Consider the following 27,993-nt stretch of genomic DNA (forward strand, 5'->3'; position numbering starts at 1 on the left):
AGGTCAGCCACTTCGCGTCACTCACCAAACTATTTGAAAACAAGCCAGTTGCCTGAACATAGTCGGGGCCTCATTTCGCAGATAAGTAACTAAATATATTGTTGTAACATCGTTTTGCAGCTCTGGTAAGTCCGACGAATCGTTTTGCCCTGCGGCGGGAGGGTAATACCAATTTATATGTCCCTATATTCGATGTTTACACGATAAGTGCAGAAATATATTTCTCTAAGTTCGTAATTTTTGAAATAAATTTCACTACTTTGCCAAATTTAGGTTCTAAGTACTTGGCGCATGCTTACTCCTCACATAGTTAAAGTAATCTGTTTTTTTTTTTTTTTTACTTTTGTGTGCTCAAATTAAAAGTTAATATTAACATATTTTTATGTTATGAAACTCGATATACTCAAATATACCAAAGAAAGAAATAAAATCGCTCGATATGAATTCTAACACTCCTATAATGAGGCCTCCGAAAGGGTTTAAATAACTGCAAAATCAACTATAGAGGTGTCAACCATCTCGATGTACAACCACCCTGGAAGTCCGGAGCATACCAGATTTTATCACTGCTGTCAAACATCTAGAATTTCTTCCTTTTTTTTTTTTTTTTTGTTAACTTGGAACACCTGTTCTCTCTGTCAGTCTGCTCTTCGCCGTCGGTATTTCGTCCTACTTTTATGAAGAAGAAAAAAAGCTTAAAAAAAGTTAAAGGGGAAGATCTAATAACTGGATTCACTTGCATGGCACAAAATTGTCTTGAAGTTGAAATAATTTAATTACAAGCGCATCTGCATATTTGAGCTTTAACGGAGAGAAAATAAAATTTTGCAGCCGTTTTTCCCCTACGATAAAACATGATCTAATTTGAAGACAAGAAAAAGTAAGCGTAGCTGGTCATTAAATTACGGGAAATTTGATATCTCTTGTCTCGCAAAGCAGCCATTCACTTGATAGGAAAAAAGTTCTTAAGAAACTGATACATGCATTAAGTTTTTAAAAATGCTATTCGAAGCCGTGTAAGTAAAATGTTCCGTACAAAGAGCATCACGCAATTGTTCAACAAAGAAGTTCTCAACCAGATGTTAAACTAAAAACAAACGTAAGATGCAAAAACGGAACACAAGCATCGGCCAGCTTTCAACTTCCTGATTTTTGGCTTACATTCCCACCCTCCATATTTTAAATGGAGTGTTCCGAAAACTTTTTAGTCTCAGACGGAATAGTTACAGAAGGCTTCGATGTTCTTGTTATTATATGCATTTCTCATGATAAACTTTCCCACAGTGAAAAAAAAAATAATAAAACCTTTAAACTAAATTTTTGACAATATCACAGGAATAAAATTGTTTACTACTGTTTTACATTGTAGCATGTATCATCCTTGATTTACAGTGTGCATTTTAATGGGTATTTACTCTCTATTTTTAACGCACAATTAATTCCATTACCTCTCTCTTGTTTCGGTGTGCTTGGTTGCCAGATATAAGGCATAGAGCACAATATGTTTTAGACACACCTTTATTTTTCAATAAAAATATATTAAATATATTTTAAACATTTTATTTTTAAAAAAATCAGAATGATAATTTGAAAATAATATTTATTGTTGTATTTCAACCAGAGCATCAAATGATATTAAATTTTTACTCCTGAAGAGATATAACTGAAAGATGAAAGGTTGATTTCAAACGTTTTTCCAAAAAATTTTTTTATAATATTAATGTCAAAATATTAACTTTGAGTAAACCACATTAATTAAAAGACTGCCTTGTTAAGTGAGCGACTGCTACAATTAGTTTCACCTGTGAAATAATATGTTTTGTTTATAATTTTTTTTTTCGGAATTACTTTAACTGTAATACAACTGTCAGTGTACACATTTTATAGTCCTATAAAAATTTATAAACAGTAAATTTTAAATAATAATTCTTATAATAACTTAATGTATTAAAAATAAGGTTCTTAATGTTAACAAGTTAAATGTTACAGAATACTTTGGTCTATAGTACAATTAGGGCATACTGATTTCAATACGTTCGGTATGCTCTGAATACGTTTGGTACTTATGTTATACTTAGTGAAGTTAGGCGTCACATTTATCTGCGTTTCTGTACCTGTACTGATGCTTATCTAATTCAGTGGAGGTTCCCAGACAGATGATTCTCAGGTTACACAATAGAATTGAAAACCACAATAAGTCGGTGCAGACAAACGTGGAATACGTTTTTCATTAAAATCGGATAATACATAAAGATTTTAAAGATGGTGGCCGAAACAAAAAGAGAAACATTCTATAATCCAATATGGCAGCCGGGGTCAAGGTCAAAGTTTCCCCACCAGCGGCTTAAAGTGGCTTGACCATGGGGAATTAAAGCCGCTATGGGGACATTTCAAGCCGCTGGTATTTTTGAGGACTAACAACGGTAAATTTTTCCTCGAAACGGGAATTTTCCCCTCGAAAAGAGGATTTTTTTATTTTTATTTTTTTTTTAGATTTTTTGGCGGAATTTATTTTCCAAAAACTGGAAATTTTGGGGAATTTTGACGAATTTTGGGCAAATGTTGGTAAATTTTGATGGTCAAGGTCAAATTTTAAGGTCAAGGTCATCTAAGATGGCTGCCGTGACGTCAGAATCCCAGATAGTGGTCGGCTCCTCGGCTCCTCCGCCTGGGGCCTGGCGCAGGAGTCACATTTACATACTACTTGAGCATATTTCGTAATGTCGATGTAAGCTGTCTATTCATCCAAATATTTAATTACATTTGCGGCAATGAAACAGTATTCTTTGTGCATTATTCTGGCATACACTTCTTTCATGCCTTCGAGCACTTGAAGGTGTAATTAATAACCTACCACAGTATTTAGTATTTGCACTGGTGCGATTAACATGCCAATGAATGTCCGTTGCCCATTAAAGTACCCGAGGTTGCTGGAAACCCTAGCGAAACTTCAACCTGTCAATGTCTCCACTGCTGGTGAAACCACGCTTTTTGAAGTCTCTTGCAGTGATGAGATAGGTGTAGCTGCCACCGGGACCTCCGCCGCCGTCGGCGCCGCTGCCATCGGGGTCTGCAGCGTCGATGGTAGGCCTTCCATCTAACTCAGCGTTAATGATGGTAAATACACCATAGAGTTCACAATACCAATATACCGGAATAATATGTCAGACGAGTCAAACTATATGACGATCCGCGCTGCTCCATGGCCGGAGGTGGAAAGATAGTCCTATCGTCTGAGCCGTATAAGTCGTGAGTCAAAACAACAACCTTTTTCATTACTACACGAGTCAAAACAGCAGTCAATTTGCATTAGTTTATTTAAATGCAATACTTTTAATGTATATAAGTTTTATATTAACCAACCCTAATCGACATTGGCTAAATGGTTACGGGTTTACAAGGCTATAAGTCTGCATGTCTACAAGGCTACACAATTACAACAGTAGGTACTACCGCACTCTAGCGGGTAAAAATGAACACTAATATGTCAGCAGCAAAATTTAACAGACGAAAACAAAATTGCGGATCCATAGAAGGGCGCTACGTTATCATACTGGTTGACGATATATGTTTCTTGGCATTAGTGGAGGAGGTAGGTCTGCTGGTTGCCTCAGGGAGGAAGGACTCCATTGTCATATTTTTTGTCGTCGGGTTCGAACCGAAGACTCTGAGCTTTATGAAGTAAGAGAGTTTTTATATTTATATTTCATTAAAATTGTAATCAAATAATTTTTTATGAACTTCATTTTATCCAGATATTCTGTGTTAATAATTACGGATTTTCAATACGGTGGCCGTGACGTCATAATTTCAAAATGGTGGAACCCAAGATGGTGCAAATTTCTACTGTAACGAAATGTGTAATTCACAGGAGTGGGGCGCTTCATGGTGATGTCACCGTAACGAAAATTGCAAAGTCAGGGGAGTGGGGCGTTCGTTAATTATGTCAGCGTAACGATTATTGCAACTGAAACTTTGAGAGTGGGGCACTCGATTACAAAATGGCGGAATATTCTAGTTTTCAAGATGACAGAAATTGTGGTAGATTTCAAAGTCAAGTTCAAGGTCAAATGTCAGTCACATAAGGTGGTTGCCGTGACGTTACAATCCAAGATGGCGTACCGGCACGTGGCACTACACCCTGCACCCTGTTCCCAGACATACATTTCTGTACTAATATGGTCGACACAGTATTCAATTAAAATGTATGTGATTAAATCTCCGGAAATATAGGGCGGACACTGATATTATATATATATACATATATACATTGATTTGATGAATTTTAAACTTATACATATATATAACTTTAATATTCATCAAATCAATTTACAGGTATAGTTTATGAACTTGAAATTTATTAAAATAATAGTTAACCAGGATAAAGTTTTTTAGAAATAGAATCGAATTAACTTGCAATCAATTTACAATTTTTTTTTACGATTTTAATAATCGTTGAGTGGAAAGAACTGGTTTCGTATAGGAATAGCCCAATTATTTTTTTGCACAGTTTTATTGACTGCTTGTATTTAAAACACTAATACATAATCTTACTTAAAATGCCTACTAACCAATTACTCGCACTCAGTATCTCAAGTCCTTACACACCGCAACCCTCGCGCAACTCTCGCCGCAGCACTCCTCGTGTACCTCCGTCGCCGAACTCTCGTCGCACTCCGTCGCCGCCGTCGCACCTCTCCTCACCAAGGAGCTCACTCCAACTCGCCGAGCAACTGTCGCGGAGGCCGACGCCCAGGCTTATATAGACCCTGGTGCCCTTCTAGAAGTGACGAGCGCGGCTGGGGCCAGTCGCGTCATCCTGTGCCGACCCGACGCCTGAAGCGTCGAGAAGATAATCGGCAGTTCGCGCGAGGCAGGGCGCCGCACAGAATGATTGGAGGGGGGGGGGAGTTGGGTAGTGACGACCCCTGTAATCCCGGCAGGCACTCGTGGCATGTCTTACGTCAATGGATGGCGCATGACGTCAGTGACCGTGCGGGGCCGCCAGCCAGCTCCAAACCTGGCATCGCTGTCTTATCTCTCGCGTTCGTAACAATATTAAAGTTATCTGCTTGGCTTATCTCAGATTGAAAGCACGAAGACCTCTCAGGGGAGAAAAGAACAATCTTGCTAATTTGTACACTTTAACTATCAATATATTAATGAAAGTGTTGTCTTAATTCATAGTAATATTAATAGTTTCAAGCCGTGTGTTACCTGGTTTAGATGTGATGTCGATGGCGTAGGTAGCGATGGAAATTTTTCCCACAATATGGCAAAGTTAACGCACACAGATTTGTTACAAAGCTGATATTTTAGGTACATATACTAACGCAATAGAACACACGATGCTGGTTTCCAATATACATTTCAATGTATAACCTGTTGCTGGGATCCAGCCTCTCCTGGTCTAGCTAGGCTTCTAGGAGAATTCCAAGATTTGAATCGTTCACAGCCACGCCGTTGCGATGACGTCATATGGTCAAACGCAGCTCACATCTGAAAGAGGCGATTTCAAACCTAGACAAAAGATGACTGCTGGTTGGCATTTAAAAATAGTGTACATACAGAAAAAAAACTTTTATATAAATAAATAATAAATAAGCATTACTTGTAACAATCTCTCATATCCAAATATGGCAGCAGCTGTTTAAATTGTGTTACCGGGCAACTGAATTGAAACAAACGATTGTTGTGGTAGCTGTCTGAAACACATTGGTTGAACTTAAATCAACACAAAAATATAAAAATATTATACACGAGGGCTTAGCTGCACGTATCTGTAGAGTAAACCCGGCCTAATTCATTCGTTCCCAGCAGCTGGGAGTAACTTCGTGGACCTGAGCGCGGGAAGGGAAGTGCTGTTCGAAGTAGGTGCCGGAATCGATAGCGAAGGCACAGTCGCACTTCAGTCCTCGCGTGCCGAGTGGGCGCTGGGAGTCCGCGCCAGTGCAACTAGGCTCAAACTCTGCAGTACTCCCTGAGCAGAGAAGGGCAGTCTCCTACACAGCCCCTCACTAAGGGGACCCGCTTACGCTTTCAAAATCGTGACTGTGAAACGGGGTTGATAAACGTAAACGTTAAAACTATGTGTTATGGAAAACTTTATGAAAGTTTCAGAGTTATCTGCGTATTGCATGCATATAGGCCAAAATATGGACAGTATACAACATAAAAGCACCCTATCCAGAGATGACTTGTGTCGGTTGAAACCCACGCGCCACTCTCGGGCCGCGAGTCCTACAGATTTGCGCCCCTGGTGCAAGTTGTTCCGATTCCCCCAAATGTGTTCTGAAAAACAACGCACGATGTTTGCTTTACGAAAGCTGGCGACATTAAGTTGTACACGAACGCTGTTGACATAACATTACTGACAGGAGGATAGGTAGACCGAAGGTGCTACTTAGGAGAACTGTCAACATTGAGACAAGTTACATGACATACTCTATAGCATCCAATGGCGGTCCTACACTTTAGGGGGCTCTGGGCCATTTACGTTTGCTTGGCCCTACCATTATGTAAGGGGGCCTCGGCAGGAGACCTAGAAGGTATTAAATAGCTCACATAGAATATGGGTGTTTAAGAGCCCTCCCCCAGAAAATTGGAAATATAAACTCTTTGAAACAACGTTTTTAAGCCAGCCTGGAACTTGATTTTAGACAATTATTATTTCATTAATTTATCTTAGGATTTTTTTTATATTCTTATTAAAATTCTAGTAAATTACGTTTACTTTACATACAATTAACTTTTCAGGTGGTTAGGTAATAGAGTGAACATCTCTGATAACATATCTACAGTACCACCAGTTCTTTGATGTTAGGGAAGAGGGCGAAGTAAAATGTTTTGGGTTTATAGTTAAAACCAAACAAAGTCTAGAATTCTTTAAATATACATAACAGTTTTACTAATATATTTATAGTTTTATGGATCCAAATTCCTGAGCTAGCCATTAATTCTATATTATTTATGTTCTTTCCTGAATATCATTACATTTTGACTTACCTGCTTTCAGTCGCACTGCATAATTTACTCGGAAAGCTACGTGTGCTTATAGCATTACTGACAAATCTCTCACTTAAAAAATACACCATGTTAAGTATGTCTAGATTGTTGCATACAAGAACATACTTTCATGAAAATAAATTTTTTTCACCCACAATAAATAATTTTTTATGCGTGATTTGTAAAATATTATGACATGAATAAAAGTTAAGACTGTGATAAATGGATTCAAGTTATTTTTTGCTTTGTAAGCTGTATGCCTCATTCAGCTAAGCAACAACTACTGGCAAATATTTTGAAATTAAGGATATATAAAAACGATAGTAATCTAACACACAACAATATTTTCAAAGAGAATGCTGATCATTGGCCAGAATAACGTTGTTACCGAGGATATGCTGTCATGCGTTTCCCTTCATGCATTGGCGCCAATATGTTAAACCTACGAGAAAATCTCCTGTTGCTCACGTTGTACAGAAACACTTAGAACCCAAACACATAGGTACTGTTAATGTGGTCAAAGTTCCATTTAGAACGTGGGAGTATCACAATTTGTAAACCAAGTAAAAAAAGTGATCTGGTAAAACATAGATAAAATTTATTGTATCAGATCTCACCACCTTAACTGGATTTTAATTTTTTTAAATTTTTTTTTTCAGGTTTCATCCTTTGATAATTATGTCTGCAGTTCAGTCCATTATTACTTGCGTGTCACTCGCTTTGATCGTGGTAAGTATAGAAATTATAATAGAAAAACATAAATTATTTAACAAGTAAATTTTATTATTCTATTATTTTTTAAATTGTTTTAAAGTGGTTTCTCGCTATTATAATACAGAGTGTCTATAAAAAAATCCCTGTTTAAATGGTAAGTATATTATAACAGTTTAATTAAGACTATTTACAACAAATCAAACATAAAATTAGAGGTAAACCAACCTAGTATTATTTTTTTACAAATGTTCATTCTAAGCATCTTTAGCTATACTACATTCACCCAACATAAAGTCAAATTCTTTCCAAACTTTGGTTAACACGTCCGGAGTAGTATAATTAAAAGCCTCTTCTGTGTCTAAACTCTGGCAGTGATGGAACGTAAACATGATATTTTATAAAGCCCCAAACGAAAAAAAATCGAATTGCGTTATGTCAGGTGCACGTGGATGCCAGCGAAAAAGAGCTATGTCGTCTCGACCATTACGACCAATCCACCGGTCAGGGACTTCGACGTTCAACCACTCTCGTTCAAAGAGATTCCATTAGGGAGGGACTCCATCCTTTTACTAAATAAAGTTTACAGTTTCACCCTTTACTAATTGGGAAAGAAACCATTCTTTCTCCATGCAAGCGAGAAAACAACAAAGCAGTATTCACGCATGCGGCTATCTAAAACTGTTTGAGTTACTCTTTAATTGTGATCTTGAACCAAAACCCTACAACGATTATTAATCATACTATTCAATTTTATAACTGGGAACTTCTTTTTTATGGACATACCTACTGTACTTAATTCTGGAAGTAGATACCCACGCCGGCTCCATACGGATGCTATTTACTAGGTAATGAAGCGTCATGTAGTTTTAATACGTAAGTCTTAAAACAATAAATGTTCTGGAATAATAACATTACAACTAAAATATTTACTTACAATGAATTATTAACTATAGAAATAGACCAGGGTGTGCGGAAAAAAATAAAAGGTAATATATAACCAACTTATTGAATTTACAGATAGTAAAAACATCACGTAGGAGGTGTTAACAGCACCTAAGTTCTACCTATCAAGCTTGGACTTTACTGGAGGTCTTTTATGTACATTAATTTGGGGTTTCGTCATGCATAAGTCAGCGTAAATCCTAAAAGTGTCTTTTTATGACCTGATTACAAAACATCGAGATTACCTTACTAGCTTTAAATGTATTATGAATGTATTATACACATAACCTTCCGGAAGAAATTCTCTTAATAATGGTGAAAACCTTATGAAAATACATTGTGAATTTAGAATAATTAATCGATTTACCATTTATAAAAGAGATGGAGATAATCCAGCGATATGATGCGTCATCTCGCTAGGTTACCTCTATCTGTTTATTTATCTGTCTATTTATACTAGCTGCCGTACCTGGTGTTGCTAGGGCTGAACACAGGGTGATATATTGTCCGCGAGTTAAAGAAAAATTGATAGCGCTATATGACAGTGTGGTGGATGTAGAGAAGTAACACACAATTGCTGTTTGTATTTTTATGACTTATGAGTTTCTGTTTACCCATACCGATCAGTTTAACGGTTTAAAAGTTGATTGGCTGCAGCGCCATCTAGTGGCGAGTTATAGCAAAATTAATATGATGAAAATATTCTCTGTGTTCAAATATCTATGCATATCAATTTTCATGGCGATCGGTTGAACGATTAAGAAGTTTATGCACTACAGCGCCATCTAGCGGCGAGTTACAATAAATTTGATAACATAAAAACCAAAATAGCATAAAACTCATCGATGTAACAACTTTCATGGCGATCGGTCAAACGGTGTCGGACTTTATTGTCATACATACATTCCAACATCCAATCTCTAAATAGTATAAAACAATGTCGCTATCTGTTTCTGTCTGTTTCTCCGATTAATTCTTCTAAACCACACCCGAATTTTGATACGGTTTTCACTAATGGAAAGAGCGTTGAACAAGGAAGGTGTGTATGTATAGTTTGTAGATATTTTGTACAAAATGTCTGAAATATGACGGTGTTCAGTGTTCCTATAGTAACAAACGATCGGTAAATAAATAACGATTTCTTATTTTGTTTATTTATTTACTCTCTAAATCGTATCAAAGGTTCACTGCATATTTATTGTCTCTATTGTACATTATACGAATATTGGCTCTTTCTTTAACGTAGTTAAGTTCAGTTTGTTTTTATTCTTTTGTTTATTTATTTACCTATTTAATGTTTATTATTTGTGGATTCAAGTTCAAATTATTTTAATTTCAAGGATAAAACTACGTTTATTATAATTTTAAAGTTATAAGTTTATAATTTTTATTTAATTTTATTTGTATTTTTCAATGTCTCCGAATATTGCTCTGCTTTGAAATGGAAGGATGAATCAAAAGGACTAGAGACTAGATAAGAGATTATTTTCATTTGTGACATAATTATTAGCATTTAAATAAATAATTAATTATACATTAAACTTATTATTTCCCTAAATAATTGTCTCATTTATTTTGATTGTACATTGCACCCGTGCGAAGCCGGGGTGGGTCTCTTGTTTTATATATATATATATATATATATATATATATATATATATATACACTAACGATCCGCCTTACTAACGACTCTGTCTTACAATTTTTTACAAGTGATATCGTTGGTAACTGAGTTTCTAAGGAATATCCTTGTAAAACTACAATTTTTTTTACAGTGTATTATAAAATTTCTTTCTTGAACTATTGTTGAGGCGAGCTGTGTGTAGCTGCGAAACTATTTCGCGGGCCGCCAGTTGCCTATCATTGTTGTAGGTCATGACCGGTTCCTCTCTCGATGTGTCTGACTTGTAAAGTGTTTGTTCGTGATGAAAGTATCAGTAATCATCATTTAATAAATTAGAAATATTTGTGAAGAATTCGAAATTACGGTATACTTAGCTCAAAGGGTATTCTCATAACGTATTTTTACACCTGAAAATGAGCTATCTACCATTATTTTAAAGACTTGGTTGTCTTCAACATCGTGGGTTTTGATGTATATTATTATTATTGTTATTATTATTTTTTTGGAATAAGAAACATGGTAACCGTCAATTACTTAACCGACCGTGTACTGATGCGGACGTGTACGTAAGGAATTATTGAAATACGCTTAGCAGAATGTTTAGCAGCTTAACTCTGGGTGTCAATTATAACTGATATGCTCGGACTACTCTCCCAATTAATTGGTTCAGTATTAACAGTGATTATTAATATCTCAAAAGTCTTACGCCGCTTTTCATAACTATGCTTTAGAGTACTTTTATACTGTTCCACAAGTATTTCTCTGTTACCGGAAATGTCATGGCAAAAGTGACCTATCTTATGTCATGTATATAAATTTAAATAAATTCATAATTACGTGTTCTCATTGTCATAGATCCTAATTTAAAAACATACGGAATCGAGTAGTAGTTTGTGAAAATAGGTATAACGTTTATGTATAAAAATAAAATTTATTATTATTATAGCCTACAATATTATGCGGCAAAGTTGTTTAACATAGAAGTGTTTGATATGCTTACGCATTGATTGGTATACCAATCAACAGAGTGATATTTTTAAGAACACAGGAAAAAAAAATACATACATTAACAGATTGCTTGTTAAAACAATCAGTAAGCGATTAACAGTAACTTACTATAAAAATATTAGGTTTAAGGAAATTAAAAATTAATGATTTGTTTTACAATTTGTAACACCTTTTTTTTTTGCAACATCACCTATAAATATTTAAAAAATTCACATGAACTTAATTTCCGTAAATAGCGTTTTCAGAACATCCAGAATGTCTGTTAATTACTTTTCGACGGGTGAAATAATAACAAATAATTCAGTGCATGATGTAATTATTTAAAATTCTTTATTTAAATTAATTTATTATTATTATTTAAAGAATTAGTGGATTAAAGTTTTTAAAAAAATTAAAACCTTTAAATAGAAATTTAGCGTAAATTTGTTGTAATTAAAAACATACGTTACCTACATACATGTCTATCTGTCTGCACTCTTAGTTCGTACATATTTAATTGTCTTTTATTTTTTTATATAATTTGGACGTGCCTTAAATAACTTACGAGCTACGTTTCGCTGCCAAAATACAGCAGCAGAAGCAATGAGCAACACTAAAGCACTAACTTAAGAGCGCCTTGTTTGCAGGCTGCTGATTTTACGTCAGTCGTGGAGAGCGACCTCGTAGACTGCAATAAAAAATACAATGGAAACGTTGGTAAGTATGTGTGTTGTTTTTAACCCTTTCATTCTATTCGTCCACTGAAGTGAGTAGTATATAAATGAGGCTGAGTCCTGGCTCCAAGGTAGACGTCATGGGATCAGAATTGTTTTTGTCTGCTGGAGGCAGCCATCTTGAATCCGACATATTGATTTTGTCTGCAAGAGGGTCCTGTCGCCTTATTAGTTTAATTTGTACCGACTATGGTGCAGTAATATTTATTACCTTGGCGTCCACCATCTTGTCGACTATCTTGGACGTCATCTTTAAATTCTGTAATTATTAAGCCAGAAATTGGGTAAAATTCCAAAAATCATTAATACAATCACTTGTTAAAATAATGATTGATTCAATCTATTGCAGTGCTTGGTTCTATTCTTGACTAATGCATTATGTTGGCTTATGCTTACGATAGAACTCTATCCTTACTGAACAAAGGAGAAGTTCACAAGCGGACAGAAGTTGTTTTGTATTTTTAAATATAATATTTGTGATATACTGAGGTTGATTTAACAAAACGTATGTTGGTTTTCCCGTGCGCTCCTGTAAATATTATTTTTGGTTTTATCCGAGTGCTTCTGGTCATTTCTGACGTGGCTTCTGTGGGTTTTCTCCGTGTGCTCCTGATTATTCTTGTCAATATTTTGTTGGTTTCCTCCAAGTGCTTCTCGTTATTCCTGAGAAAACAATCCCTGCTTTTTTTCGAGGTGATACATGCAAATTGTATTCAGAGTTTCGTTTAATTGATGAATTCCTGTTACCAAATCAGCATTAGCAATATTTTTCATCATGTGAAATTAAAACGTAATAGGATATATTACTGAGTCGATTACGATGTTTTGAGACATATGAGAAAATAATTTCAAGATTCCAAAGATGATTTTTGAAAGATTTTATTTTCCTACAGAATTCTCTGATGGTTTTTCTTTTACTGAAGCTGAAGGTTTAAATAATATTACTTGAACCATAGCAGCAATTACGGCTTTATAGAAAATGAGAACAAAATAGTTTAATTTGAAGCTGTCAGTGATGATGCTCTGATAATGGAAACGACGTGTTAAACTTAATTATTCTGATCAGTTTATGATGGTCACTGGGTCGAAGACGATGGTGACTTGGAGGCTTGCTTAAAACGGAAGACTTCATAGATATTAAAAATAATAGTAAACTTGCAAGGAATATGACCGCAGAACAGATTAAATGCACGTCATGGGAAGATCCTAACATATTTTTCGACAGGTAAAGAATAATTTTTTTTTCTTAGTGGTGGAAAATACTCGCACCTCAACAAAATAGCCACCATGCTATAGGAACTAAGACATGCAGGCTACATATAATAATGCCCTGTTAAACCTACTTGTGTATAAAATCAAAAAATAAATCAATTGTTTGGATTTCGAAATATTGTTGTTTTATTTCTCATAATCTCATTTCTAGCAAAGACAGTTTTCGTAGTATCCTAGCAGTTTTATCCTACCAGTCGTATCCCTCTGATGACATCGTATCCCAGCGCTATATACCTGTGACGAGATCGTATCCTACTGAGTTGAATTTTCGTACAAAGCTGAGCTCTTTTCTTTAAATCCAGGACTGAAAATTTAATTTATCTAAACATCTTGTTCTTGCATTAGAGTTTATCCATATAATTTTTTTTTGACAGTTCGAAGACACTTGTCTTCTTGAAATAGGTCAATACTTGTTTGAAAGGAATGCTAATATTAAAAAAAAATAAGTCATCTTGTTTGAAGACGCTTGTCCTATGCGTATGACTTTGTACATGCCCTGTTTAAAATGTCGCCGAGTATAGAAAAAAAGGTCTCGTGGTTCCGATTCGCTTGATCTGTATGAAGATTTGCTGTTTATTATTATTCGTGGTTGTGTCTTTTTTGTGGCATATGTTCTGTGTTCGACTCTGGTATTTGCACTACAACGTTTTTCGGGGAGCAAATGCTACTTTGGTAGGCTAGTTTTTTACTCTCTTTCCGTTTTTCGTACTTGAAGCTATTCCAAAAACTAATTTTCATGTACTGGGTTATGATTTAAGCCATGTTTTTACGCATTGCCGTGATGGTCGGTGCGTCGCATGTCACGATCTTGTAGCTGAGCAGTCATCCGACACTTCTGCTAGCTTGCAGTTCTCGCGCCCTGAGTTAATGTTCAAGTGCAGGTGCCGAGTCTCGTCCGGGCGGCCTCTGCCTCTAGCCTTGACAATTTTTTTAAAAAAATTTAGACGTGACAACGTCTAATAAGTCGATGAACGCCGGCGGCACGCACGAAAAAGTGTCCCGTTGCACACGTTGTTCCGTTACGCTGTGTCCTGTTACACTCATTGTACGCTTGCTCCGCACCGACAGAAGTGAAAACTTAAAACTTTGTTTATAAATCTGTTTCTACGTCAAATGTGCGTAAGAAAATGAATCTGATTACTAGTATAATTTCAAGTATTTATTTTTTTGTTATTAAAAAAAGTAACATCTGTCGGTGAGTGCAGTAATAATAGGTTATTTTGCAATTGACTAAAAAATTATGGTGATTCATATAATTGATGATAGATATTTGATTACAGTTTATTTATATGAAAACTTGATCATAATTATATTTCAACTTTATAGCTAAACGCCAGTTTTTAAAATTAATACAAGTCATCTACACGTGAACTGTTTCGTCGACTGTTTATACAGTGAAGTGAAAAGTTAATGTGGTTTTCATTGCTTATTACAACGATTTCGGCAATAAAGGTTAATTATTCTTGCATTTTAAAAATCTGATTACTGTTATAATTTCAAGTATTTATTCTTTTATTATTAAAATAAAAATAATTCAATTTTATTTATAAAAGTATGCAATAATTTCATCAATGTTTTGTTATGACGTTGTCACGTTAAACTATCGTCCGCAAACCGACTTTACAGACAACCAATTTTTTTTTTGTCCAACGTGCCTCAATTTAGGTACTTTGACTAGCCATACGTGAATACTTTTCACTCCACATATATTGGAAGTTATTTTTCTACGCAAGTCAAGAGAAAAAATACAAAGTTGGCGGTTGGGTATCAATCACATGGTCCTTACCGCATGAGTGACTAGCACTTGGGTGTATTCTAATTCCTTTTCGGTCTTGCTGTTTCATATGATTTTCTTGTGTGTTTTTTTAGTTATTGAATCCTGACCTTAGACTGTTTAATATATAATTAATCAATTTAATTAACTCTGTACTGCCTGGCATCAAACCGTGAGAAGTTAGATTATGAATCTTTTTTTTTATGTTTTGATTGTTTTTCCGAATTTATAGGTAAAACAACGAATTTCCATAATAACGGCAATCATGTCATCATCGACTTGCTGGAAGCGTATAAATTAGGAGTTTAAGCTGCTTTTATGATTTTTCTCCATGTTTTTTAATAAGTGAGTTTACCGAAATAGACATTTTTTGCATCAGCCAAGGATAGAACGAAACAATAATCGATTGAATCAATCCATCTTTTAAAAAGTAATTATTTTAATAATTTTTGAAAAATATTCAAAATATTTACTTAATAATAACAGGGTTTCAAGATGGCGGGAAAGGCAGTACACAAGATGGTGGACGTCAAGGTAATAAATGATACTGCATTCTAGCGTGTAAAAATTAAACTAATTTGGTGGAAGCGCCCTTTAGCAGACTAAAACAATATGTTAGATCAATATTGCTGCCTCCAGCAGATAAAAACAACATGGCTGCCATGATGTCATACTAACTGACGTAATATTTACCTTGGAGTTAGTGGCTTCTGTGGAGGAATGATCCATCGCCATTTTTAATCAAATGACCTCACCGGGTTTGAACTCAGTACTTTTAGATCAATTTTATCAAAATTTAACTAAGTAAATTTTTTAATGTAATTTAAAGTTTTTTGCGATTTTATAGCTAAAAAAAAGATTTTCAATGTGGCGGATGAATTTGAAAAGAGAATGAATTTTTATTAAAATTTTAGTATTTACATTTTTTATAAATTTTAAGATATGTCCCAATTTTCTTGCTTAAGTATTATGGAATTTCAAGATGGTGGCCGTGACCAAAAGTGCAATGTTGACATAATTTTCAAGAAGGTGACCGTAACTAAAATTGCAACCTTCTATAGTTAAAGATGGCTTAAAGTTCTAGAATTCAAGATGTTGGCCGAGGTCAAGGTCAAGTTAATCGAATATGGCCACCGTAACTTCAGAATTCAATATAGTGCCCGTAACAAAAAATGCAACAGCTATGTCATCATTCACGATGGCCGCCGTGATGTCGCAATCCTATATGGCGTCGACAATTAAAAATCCGGACCCAGAACCCAGTCCCTGTAACCTCGATTTATATACTACTGAAGTCTGTAGCAATTTTTAACAATGAGTGAATCTAGTTGAACTCTGCTGTCAGCAAATAAAGTATGAATAGAATTTAAAAAAATTTTTTTTAAATAATTAGTTGAATTAATTGGTTTTGGATACTGTGTATTGTACTACTATTAACCAACTTGATCTCATTCCAGATAATTGATCATAGTGAAGAAGTAATTAATAATAAATAAAAGGAAAGAATATAATTTGAATTAGTTGCATAAAATGTCATGTATTTTATTAGGGAACGATTTCTACGAGGAGTAGAGTATAAAGAATTCACAAGCTTATGAAAATATAATTTCAAATTTGAAAAGAGACTAAGATATTTTATAAATGACTTGGAAATTAAGGTGTTCTCTAATTTATAATCATACTAACTTAAGTATTCGGCGTTGCCCAGGCTAAATACATCATAATATAAAATTACTACGAAGTTTCAAGTCTGTAGGACATACACTTAAATAACGGGAAATTTGCATTTGCATTTGCATTTACATTGATTGCTCAATCTCGGTGCATCAAGACTACGCATCGGCCAAACCGGAACACCAATCTTCAACTTCATTTTGTGGGAAGACAGGTATTTTCTAGGCAAGATGTGATGGACGCATCAAACGATAGTGCTTTACTAATTCAAGGCAACCCCATCTTTTGACGAAGTTCCAAAGTAAACTGATATTACCACCTTTGTTTCGCTAGCAGCCGCGAGCTTCACTAAGCGGATGGGTTTCGCCAAGGAGAAGGTTACGAAGCTGCAAGAACTTACTATATGACCGTGTGGCGGACATAGAGAAATGACACAATCCCACTGTTTTATAAAACTGAATTGACTACTTTTTTTCCCCTTATGAAAATAATTTCATAATTTTATGTAGTTTATGTCGCTCTCCGGCCCATAAACTATATATACGCAAAAGTCATGTCGATACGTTGCTCCGCTGCTGCGTAGAAGAAGAACAACTTGACAAACATACTTTCTCGTCAATAATATTAGCAGGGATGTTACATGGTGTTAATTAAACCTTGATGCTTGGGTTCAGGAGTACCAATTTATAGTGGACACCATACTTTATGGCTATGAAATAAATACATCAAATTTTATTAATTATTATAAAATTATTTTACACGAATATTACAATAATAGCGTAAGAATATTACCACAACAAAAAGATTTATTGTCATAAAAAATTTAAAATCATGTAGGTATATCATAAGAATTTATTGACAAAGAATAACTAAAAAGTTTTTAACTGCATTAGGTAGTCACTGTGGTCCACTAGATTGATCACTTGACCTGCAATTTTCTCATCTTACAAAAATAAGCACTTTATTCCTGAAACGTGAAATTCGTGAATCGTTTTGCAAACAGTACATAACATTCTTTAAAAATAAAATTTCATTGTCTGTCTTAAAACATTGCAAAAAAACACGTTTTTAGTTCATTTTAAACACTTATTTTTGTAGTGGGAATACTGAAATGTTTTTAAATAAATGACTAGCTGTGCCCGCGACTTCGTCCGCGTGGAATAGTGTCTTTGGGTAGCATTTTTAATTATTTAAGTTAATAATTTTGCAAATAAAACACATATGTATAAATACTTTAATGAGCTATGTGCAGTGTTTCACTGCAAAGAGCTTATTGAATTACTTAAGTATATATAAGTACATAAGGTATGAAGTATTAATATGAGTTTATATAAGTACATTTTTATAAACTACGTTTTTTTTTGTTTTTCCATCTTTTGCCAAAACATGACAATTTTGCAGTTTGATACACGTGAGCATGCCACATAGAGTTGCCCATGGGAAAAACTTTTTTTTTTCTAAATGAACTCTTGCAACTTTATGCATCTGTCATTGAGCTTTATTATTTATTTATTATTTATTATTTATTTATTTATACTTCCATACAAATTTTCATCCCACTTTTAACTCCTTACAACCCTTTTTTCACATTAAAAAGTATCATATGTCCTTTCTCAGGCTCTAGACTATCTGTGTACCAAATTTTATTTTAATCGGTTCAGTAGCTTTGGCGTGAAAGCGCGACAGACAGACAAACAGACAGACAGACAAAGTTACTTTCGCATTTATAATATTAGTAAGGATATCTGGTCTTAAAAAATGTGCAGAAAATGTTTAGTTATAAAATTGGCTCAGTAAATTAAATTGTTTACAGAAAAAAGTGGTCATATCGCTAGCCTTCCAAAAAGGCCGGGTTCGATTCCCAGCGAGTTCAAACATAGAATGCTAGCAAGTGGGTTTTTTTTACACGTTTTACGGTGGGTTTCTTTGGAGTGCTTCTGTTTACCCTCCCCCCATGGCAAAGCATTCCATCAATGCTCCATTTTAATTTCATTGCTCATCGTCATCTCTAATGCTCTCTATGTATACGAGGCGTTGAGCCCATATATCCTTCTTTCATTCTAAATTTATTATTCCTTTCGTTGCTGTAGTATTCGTACCAATTTCAGCCCTAAGTATATAACATATCGTTAAAAGTAGATTTTCCCCGTACAACTCTACTTAACTAGCCAATAATTGTTATAACACAGAAATAACCTAAGACAGACGTGGATACGTAAAATGTTTATGTAGGATAACGGAATATGTTGCTTCATTCAATCCTTAATATAACCTTAATGGAGGGCTCAAGGTTTTGGTAAAAAAATACCAAAAACATATTAAGGATTTTTTTAACTACGTACAGTCGATTCATTTTACGACTATAATGTGTTTAGTGACAATACATTTAGAAATAAATAAATCTGAAAATAAATAAATTGTTTGTAGTTATATGATGCTACACTACACATACTAGAATGTTTTGCAGATTTGGTATTTCTGATTGCAGGACATAGGTAATATAAAAATAAAGTCAACTGCTTTCAAAATTACAGAACGGATTTAGATAGTAAATTTTAAAAATCTTTCTTATCTATAGTTTCTTTAGGTTTTTGAAAATATGTCCGTAAACTTTGCTAATTCGTCTTACAGGATGTGTTTACATAAGTCTCGTACGAGTTAAGTATGTTTCTACTGCAATATATTTTTCTGTAGTTAAAAGTTTACTTAATGCTTTAAAAAAGTAATTGAAACCTTGTAACAAAAATGAATTTAGTATTTTTCTCTATCCCCTACCCATTAAAAGTTTTTTTTAAAGCGTAGTGAGTCATTTTGTTCCATTAAGTGGGTTGAATTTAAGTCGGTGTCTACAAGTGGGAAAGTTTGGAACCGTGTGAGCAAACCGCTATTCAGATTAAGATGAAAGAATATACGAAGAAGTGGAAAAGAGAAAAGGGAATAATGGAAGTTCGTCTAAAGAAAATACAAAAAAAAATATTTACACAGCCATCTGGTTATATATCTTTCTGGAATAAAATTGCAAAGATATTTATTACGTGTCTGTTTACTCTCTTCTCAGTGTCTCAAGACAAAGCTGTGAATAAAATTTACTTTTCACTTCAAGTACAAACTTACCTTTATGTACTTAGCAAACATTTAAATAAACCCTCATGTTAAATTAATACTTGTTTTCTTTACTTTTACTATTAACGATGGATGGAAAATTTCTATCAGTTAACACCCTGGCCGTGTGCCTCTCACAGTGGACATTGTATAGAATTCTGTTAGTTGTGTCGTCACAATTCATGAGTATTTCTAAAATTTAGATTTAATATTTTTTGGTAATTTATCATATATAACATATATACATCTCTAGTTATGTTCAATTGTGCGTTTTTTACAGAGTTTTCATCGCCAAGGGTAGGCAGAATTCTGACCGATGCAGTTAGATCCAATACAAATGACCAACCTACGATGGTGAGTGTACAACTTTCTTAAAACCAACGACTAAGTAACTTTATACTACCAACAGTTTTAAGCTATCGGTTAGGTTACGTAATGTACGTAAATGGGAATAGTATTCACACGGAAGTAAAGGAGGCGTTAATACCATTTCGGGTCGACCTCCGCGGAGCAGTCGTCTGCACGCTAGCTTACGGTGCGAGTCGTTCTGGGTTCGAGTCCCGGTTATAACGCAAGGTTGTGAAGTTGTAAGGTCTTAAGTCGTCACAAAATTAAGCCAAAAGGTAATCAAAACTGTCATATAAAACAAATGAAGGTCAATGAAAATATAATAAAGAGGTAAGATTGGCACGTTGGTGAAGAATATTACTATATGGTCAAAACAATTGGTGCAGTGGTAAGACACTGGTCTTGCAACTCGGAAGACCAGATCGAAATTTCGTTCAGGCATCCTCATATAAATTTTCTTTGGTTTCTGAAATTCACTCTGTCTGGGACGGCTACTGAACTGACAGTGACTGATCCAGGATTTGGAGATGGAAGAAACATGTGTTCCGAAACTTATGTCCCTGCCCCCCCCCCCCCCCCCCCGTGACCATGTTCCTCACCTGCCCCGAAAACGTAAACTCATCCAGGGAAAGTTGTGGTCATGTGATAGGTCTAAGGAAGGTGAGGGGTTGAGTTTTAAATATCTCAAGAGCCCACACTTACGGGCGTATGTCACATGGCATGTCATTATTTTATATTAACTTTCCACACGGTTAAACTTGCCGACTTTTCAAGTGTGCAAATTTTCACAATACGAAATATGTATATAGGTATGTTGCATAAATAATTTGCAAAATTAATTTTTTACGTTTTTTGCAGTATGAATAAGGATAATAAAATGGAATACAAAATCTGACTTTTTAGTTTTAAAGTCAATTTTACTTGATGCTATGTTATATGGTTTAATTTTTCAGAAAAAAATATTTGCTTTATCATGGCCTTTCTGAATCATCAGAATTTTATGATTTTCAAAGGGTAACATAATCAAATAAATTTTTCTGAAAGAATTTTAATACCATGCATATCAGTAGATACCAGCATTGCCCTTAAACCAGAAAATGTTTTTTTTTATTTATTCAATTTGATTCTCCATATCCATAATGCACAAAAAAGTTAAAAATTCTTCTTTTCCAGCTAATTATGCGAAAAGTATGCACTATATATATATTTCATTTAGTTAAAGTTCGGCTACTCAAAATGTCTACAAGTTAAATTGTATCAAAAATAAAAATAAAAATAATCCCTTTCGACAGCCTAGAGGCGTAGGTAGATTTATAAGTATCTATACCTTCAGAAAATATTTTGAAATCTTCTATAAAATTCTGGAACATTTGAAGAACATAACGTTTATAACACATTTATGTTCTCCAATATTACAAAATGATCGATTAAACTTTTTCTTATTTTCCATGCAGCAAAATAATATGAATGTTTTGAACTCGCATCCAGCATTGAATAGCTTAGATCGAATTAGCCTACATGTTGTTCCGATCTATGTGGGGACAACTGGGCTCGAAAGGAATAGCCCAATTAGGTTTCCCAATTAGGTTTTATGACAGGTTTATTTATTACTACTATTTAAATTACTAATAAATAATTGTACATAAAAATGTCCGATCACCTATCACTGGCACTTAAAAATGTTTATTCGCAAGTCACTTAATGTCTATCAAGTTCCACAGTTCGCACTCCTCACTGGAGCTAGACTCAACAGTGGTTCGCTCCTTACCACACGCCTGTGCACACACACAGTCTCGCGCCACTCAGTCGCACTCTCACGGTCCCTTCGCTCCTCGCCACGCCACTCTCGAGGCGGTCTCTCACCCTCTTCGCTTATGTCGCACTTCCCTTCACTCGCGGAACTCTCCGAACTCTCGGAATTCACTCGGAAGTGTCACGGAATTCCGTTGCGGGACTCTAGTGGAGGCTGGCATCACTGCGTAGGTACGTGTGGCGCTCTTCTCGAACCACAAGAGCGGCTGTGATGTGTTGTGTCATCCCGGGCCGACCCGACGCCCGAAAAGTCCAGAAAGGCGGTGCCCATTCGCGCCACTCCGCGAAGGCGGCCCGCGGATTCCCAAAGCCGCTCAGCGAAAGATAACAGTGCCGAGGAAGGACAATGCGTGGGGAACGGTGGGGTTAGAAGGTAGCAACGATCCTTGTAATGCGGCCAGGCACGCATGACATGCCTTATGTCAGTGGCCGGCACGTGACACGGCGCGTGACACCAGTGGCCATGCAGGGCCGCCAGCCAGCTCCAAACCTGGTCTATCGCATTCGTAACAATATTATGCCTACTAAGGTAATTATTCCATTTTCTTGACCGTCAAAAACTATTTTTCATCCCTTGGACTAACAAAGTAGTCGTATAAAATTTTTCTTTGCGCCACTGTTTAATATAATAATACGATGGTTTGAAATAAATTCGAATGGATTTGATACTAAGAAAGTTTTGATTTTTTTAATTTCAAGTTCTTTTTAGCTTTAATAATTCGTTTAATCCAAAAAATTCAGCCAAAGTTTTAGATAAATTTTAGGATTAATAAAATAAAGTATAACGGATATTATATTACACTTTCAAACCTTGTTATTTCCACTTCTTGCAGTAATGGCTGGTTAGATAAAAATTTATTTTAACAAAAGTTCAAGAGATTATTTTGAAAGTTAATTAAAAATAAAATGGATAAGATAGCGTACATGGTATTGAAGTTTTATTTATTTTATTATTCCAGCCTCAGGAACTTTAACCCCTTACAATAATTTATTGTTTGCATTATCAAAAATTGTTTCAGACAAAAGTGTTGGATAAAATATAATCAGATTTACAAACAATTTGAATGGATTTGATGGTGTGCTTACCAAGGAGTTATGAATATATTTTCATATTTTAACCCCTTTTTATCCACCATTTTCAGTGTGGTTAGTTGTATCAGAAATTGTGTCAGAGGAATATTTATGTTATTATTTGAAGGGTTTGTAAACAATTTGAACGGATTTTATAGCGTGCCTACTAACGGAGTTATGAATTTTTGTTGTCATTCAGCCTTTGTGTTTTTTTTTTTTTTTTTTTTTTTTACTTCTTGCACTAATGGTAAGTCTTATAAAACATTGTTTCAGACGAAAGTTTTGGACAATCATTTATGGTTCCACAATAAATTAGAACGTATTTGATAGTGTACGTTGTACGGAAATTATGAATTTATTTTTATTTCTAGCCCAGTTTTTTTTTCAACCCCCTGCAGCAATGGCTCCTCTCATCAAAAATTTCCTCGGATAAAGTTTTAGATAAATTTTTTAAAATTTAAAACAATTTTAACTGATTTGATATTGTGAATACTAAGGTAGCTTTAAATTTATTTTTATATTTTAATCCCTCTTTATTATCCTTTACAGCGATGGTATAGTTTTAATAGGTCGCATGAAAAATAATTTAGACGAAAGATGTAGAGAATAATTTATGCTTTTACAATAAATTGAAATGTACGTAGTACGGAATATATAATTTTTTTTTAAATCTACCTCTGTTTTTAAAATACATTTTCTGCAATGGTTTGTTTGATCAAAAAATGTTTTCAACAAATGTTTTAGATAAAAATTATACAATTTAAAAATTATTTGGTTGGTTTTCATAGTGCTCAATAAAGGAGTAATGAATTAATTTGTCCTCCAACATTTTTTTGTCATCCCTTGCAGTTATAGTTGGTAGAATCAAAAATTAATTTAGACAAAAGTTTTTGATATTAGCCATACAAGTTATAACACGTTCAAACAAATGTGATATTAATCATATTATGGGAGCTACAGCGAATTTTCTATTTTTTCCAAAAACTTTCCCATTTCTACCTCATTGGTCAGATATTGCCATTAAAGAAATTGACCGAGATTTTCCATGATTAAAATTTATGTTTTCAGTTTAGAAGTGATTTGTGAAAATTACGGCAGTTATCGTGTTGCTAAAAATGTGATATATATTTACATATATATATATATAAATAAATTATTGAGTTGACGATGATTGTGAGGTTTATGGATCATGAAACGAAAAACTATATAACAATTTTCCGAAAGTCGCACCATGGTAAAGGCTACAGTAGGTAGTATTCCTTCGAAATCTACCTAATAATGACCTGGAACTGGACATACACCCTTAAGTTCACCACTATCCCATACTTGTTTGGTGCATGTTTTTCTGCTTCTGGTGAGTTCGCTGCTGTACATACTGAATAAAATATCGTGAAGTTTATGTTAAGACAAAATTTTGTCTGGAGACTTTGTACTCCTCATCAGAAAGCTAGGTCGTGTTAGTTACTGTCGGGCCTGAAGTCTGGCGTGGGGTGTTTTCTGTGTGGCCCAGATAACATCTAATGTATGATGAAAATACTAAAAGTTTATATTAATTATCACACAATAACACAACATAATTGTTAATAAATGTTTTAAAGAGTTTTTAAGTAGTCTGTTTTAAATTTTTTATATAAAAATGACGCTAATCTAATTTCACATTTGATGAGGTAGGAGTGTCACTCATTGTAAAATCCTTCCTGTACCTTTACCCCAGAGCCCCCTCCCCCCTAAAAACCTTGCTACGGAAATGGTACAGTGTGCGATACCTACAATTCTAAAAAACTTCTGAAAGTAGTAGATGCATTACCACTACTAACAACCTACTCTGTAGTATATAACCCGGGTAGCCGAGAAAATGAGGCACACTGCGATAGCTTGCTTGGTGGTACGGAAGGCGTAGTATTCCATAACTACATTCGGACCTGTTACGTGAAGCTCAGTAAGTACGTTGTATGATATTCGGCACCTCATATTTTCCAGTAGTGTAAGCTTACCAAGTGCTTCTTGTGTATGATTTTGATATCGGTAAATTGTTTATTTCATTTCTCTCGATCTGCATAGGCCGAGAAAAACGATTATACCGGTATTAAAGATAATTAAGTAATATTTGTTTATAATTTATATCGAATGTTACCTAATTGCACTCCTATAATGTAATTAACTATATTAAGGTATAAAAGAAAGTTTGGTCTTTATTTTGCTTTTAAGGCTACTAGTTCAACTATCTATCCAGGATGATTAATTTCAAAATTTCTTGTAATTCTTCAAGTGTTATCGTAGTTATACAAGGAGAGTCGATGATTTTGTGTTTCAGTGTGTGTACGACTGCATCTTGAAACGTATGGGAATATTAACCAAGAATGGTTTTAGTTTGCCCGATTTCCTGCACGCTGTTTCTGGAGAGAACGTTGCAAGCTATGCAAGATGTATCGATGCGCCAAAGGCGATGCAGTGTCTTGGAGAAGGTAACAACATTCTTTACTGTAATATAGTACGCTCACTATAATGTTAGTCAATTTCTTTGAGCTACAACTTTACTAGAAAGAAAATGCACAAAACATTATTTGTAATATATATATATATATATATATATATACATACATATATACATATATATATATACATATATATATATAAATACATATATACATATATATATATATATATATTGTTTTCTGAACTTCCTGGGTTCTATAACTAACTAGGTAGAGCCAATAACATTGTTCGGTGTGACTGAAATTTTTACCTGAATAAATTTAATAGTAGAGTCGTTTATCCTCAAAGTTAAGTCAAGGATTCTGCTCATTTACTAAGAATAATAACTGGTTGTTTGTTTTAGTGGCGATATATTGGTGGTATTAAGCCAAAACGCTACATGTAAATAGTAATGAGCTCTTGTTGACAGCATTGCATTAAATGACTTTACTCAATATAAGTAAGTTAAAGTTAGGTTAAAACGAGCCCTTAGGAATTAAAGTTATACTTTCAATGCACTTTAAATGATTGAAAGGTGTCCTTAAAATATAAAACAAAACATATAAACTCCTACGTGAATATTATTTAAACTGTTACGTGAGTATTATGCCGTTAATTTAACTTATAGAAATTTGATCTCGTGTTCAAGGTTATTATTTAATTTTAATATTGTTAGGTTTCTAATGTTTATTTCCAACAGCAAGTGAAGTCCCGAGAGCGGATGAAGCCGACTCCTCTTGTCTGAGAACTCGCAAGCTACTTTCTTGCGTAGGGTGAGTTTCCTGAATCAGTAGCTCCTCAAATGTTAAAAGATCGTCGTTTAACGTACCGACATTCGTAAGGAAGGTTAACATTTTTTGTAATTTTTTTTAAACTCTTATGGGTCTTATTTTAGAAATGGGTGTTTTAAGAACTAGATTGTTTGTCAGCCATTCCCAGAATATACAGACCCAACATTAGCAGGAATGCCTTAATTCCATTAAATATAATTAAAAGAGAATAATTATGGTAGACATTACGAAAAGACATAACAAATAATAAAAAAGATATGGACGATTTGCGTCTTCAGTACTTACGACATCCTGCAAGTTTAAGGAAAATTGTTACAGAAAATATTTCAAATATTGAGTTTTATTAAAAATTTTGTCTTATTTATTATTTTGGCTAAGCAAAGCTCTTAAAAACAATCTGTTGCAAAATAAAACATCAAATAATTTTTGGTAACATCCCTAAACATGTAATGTAAACATTATAGGATATTAACCATACAAATATGATACATTTCAAAACCATTTTATATTACATTATATTATATTTAACGATGTAGGAAGACACCATATTTATATGGTAAATTGCTCATACAAATTTATTGGTTCGATAACTTCCAATACATATTTAGCAACTTATCAAAATTTTTCAGTTTGTAATATCAGTATGTGTACACCACTAGCTTCACATGGCACTGTGTCGTAACCTTGCAAGGCCATAACTTCTAATAACATGCAGTGTTGTGTTATTACCAAGCAAGGTTTTGACATCTAACTTCACGCGGTTTTTTGTGTTAACTTAGCAAGGCCTTACTTCTAGCTTCACGCGGTGTTGTGTCATAACCTAGCAAAGTCATGACTTCTAGCTTTATGTAGGGTTGAGTTGTGAATTAGCAAGACCACGACTTCTAGCTTCACGTAGAGTTGTGTCGTAACCTATTAAGTTCATGACTTCAAGCTTCACATGGTGCTGTGTTGTAACCTAGCAAGGCCATGACTTCTGGCTTCATGGAGTGTTATGTCGTAACCTAGAAAGGCCATGAATTCTAACTTCACGCAGTGTTGTGTCATAACATAGCAAGGCCATGACTCTTAGCTTCAACTCGGAACTATGTGTTAATATGAAGATAGGAGTTTTGCAAATATTCTGTAGCTATCATAATAATGAATGGTAATTTTGTAAAATTTATTGCAACAAAAATACGCTAGAATTTATATAATTATATTAAAAAAATAGTGTTAAGGTAAATTTTAAAATATAAATACAATTTTACTGAAACAATAAATTAAAAAAATTAAATATTCGAGTTTTTGTGTCTTATTTTTAGTCTGTTATTCATAGCTTCACCACTATCAGATTTATGTTAACTTAAACATTACTTGTTGTTACAGCCCCTTACTGACGTGCCCGCTGTAGTCAGCGCAAGGAAATGGAGTTTACGAAGAGAAATTCAAATATGTAACATAATTGTACAATTGCTTGTGAATAAGTTTTTTTTGTTCTTAAAAAAAAAGAAAGTTAATATTCTTTAAATGATTTTTTTTAGCTTGAAGCTTTTTTTTTTTTTGGGAAACTATTGAGAGAATTGAAAATGTTTTTAAGTTGACTGTGTATTGAGTCACGTAAATAAAATATGTACTACCTGATATTAAATAAAAGTTTTGGGAATATAGTTAGAAACTTATTTAAAC

At 34.3% G+C, this 27,993-nt stretch overlaps 1 protein-coding gene across 1 annotated transcript; it reads left to right on the top strand.

Annotated features, from left to right (window-relative positions):
- The first annotated feature begins 122 nt into the window (after nucleotides 1-122).
- On the top strand, nucleotides 123-27,972 carry LOC134529591 (uncharacterized). Its single transcript, XM_063363846.1, has 7 exons — nucleotides 123-162; nucleotides 7,665-7,734; nucleotides 11,920-11,989; nucleotides 20,109-20,182; nucleotides 25,374-25,524; nucleotides 26,235-26,307; nucleotides 27,694-27,972. Exons 2-7 carry the CDS (start codon nucleotides 7,684-7,686, stop codon nucleotides 27,716-27,718), a joined length of 444 nt encoding a protein of 147 aa, XP_063219916.1. The 5' UTR covers nucleotides 123-162; nucleotides 7,665-7,683; the 3' UTR covers nucleotides 27,719-27,972.
- The last annotated feature ends 21 nt before the right edge of the window (nucleotides 27,973-27,993 follow it).

The sequence above is a fragment of the Bacillus rossius genome, chromosome 1 (assembly GCF_032445375.1).
Source record: "Bacillus rossius redtenbacheri isolate Brsri chromosome 1, Brsri_v3, whole genome shotgun sequence".
In the NCBI taxonomy this organism is placed as follows: domain Eukaryota; kingdom Metazoa; phylum Arthropoda; class Insecta; order Phasmatodea; family Bacillidae; genus Bacillus; species Bacillus rossius.

Bases quoted from the DNA above. Each gene is read 5' to 3' on its own strand.
- LOC134529591 (XM_063363846.1), top strand. From the start codon at position 7,684: ATGTCTGCAGTTCAGTCCATTATTACTTGCGTGTCACTCGCTTTGATC. The intron at 11,990-20,108 runs GTAAGTATGTGT...CGTTTTTTACAG, and splicing joins AAAATACAATGGAAACGTTG to AGTTTTCATCGCCAAGGGTA. The intron at 20,183-25,373 runs GTGAGTGTACAA...TTTGTGTTTCAG, and splicing joins CAAATGACCAACCTACGATG to TGTGTGTACGACTGCATCTT.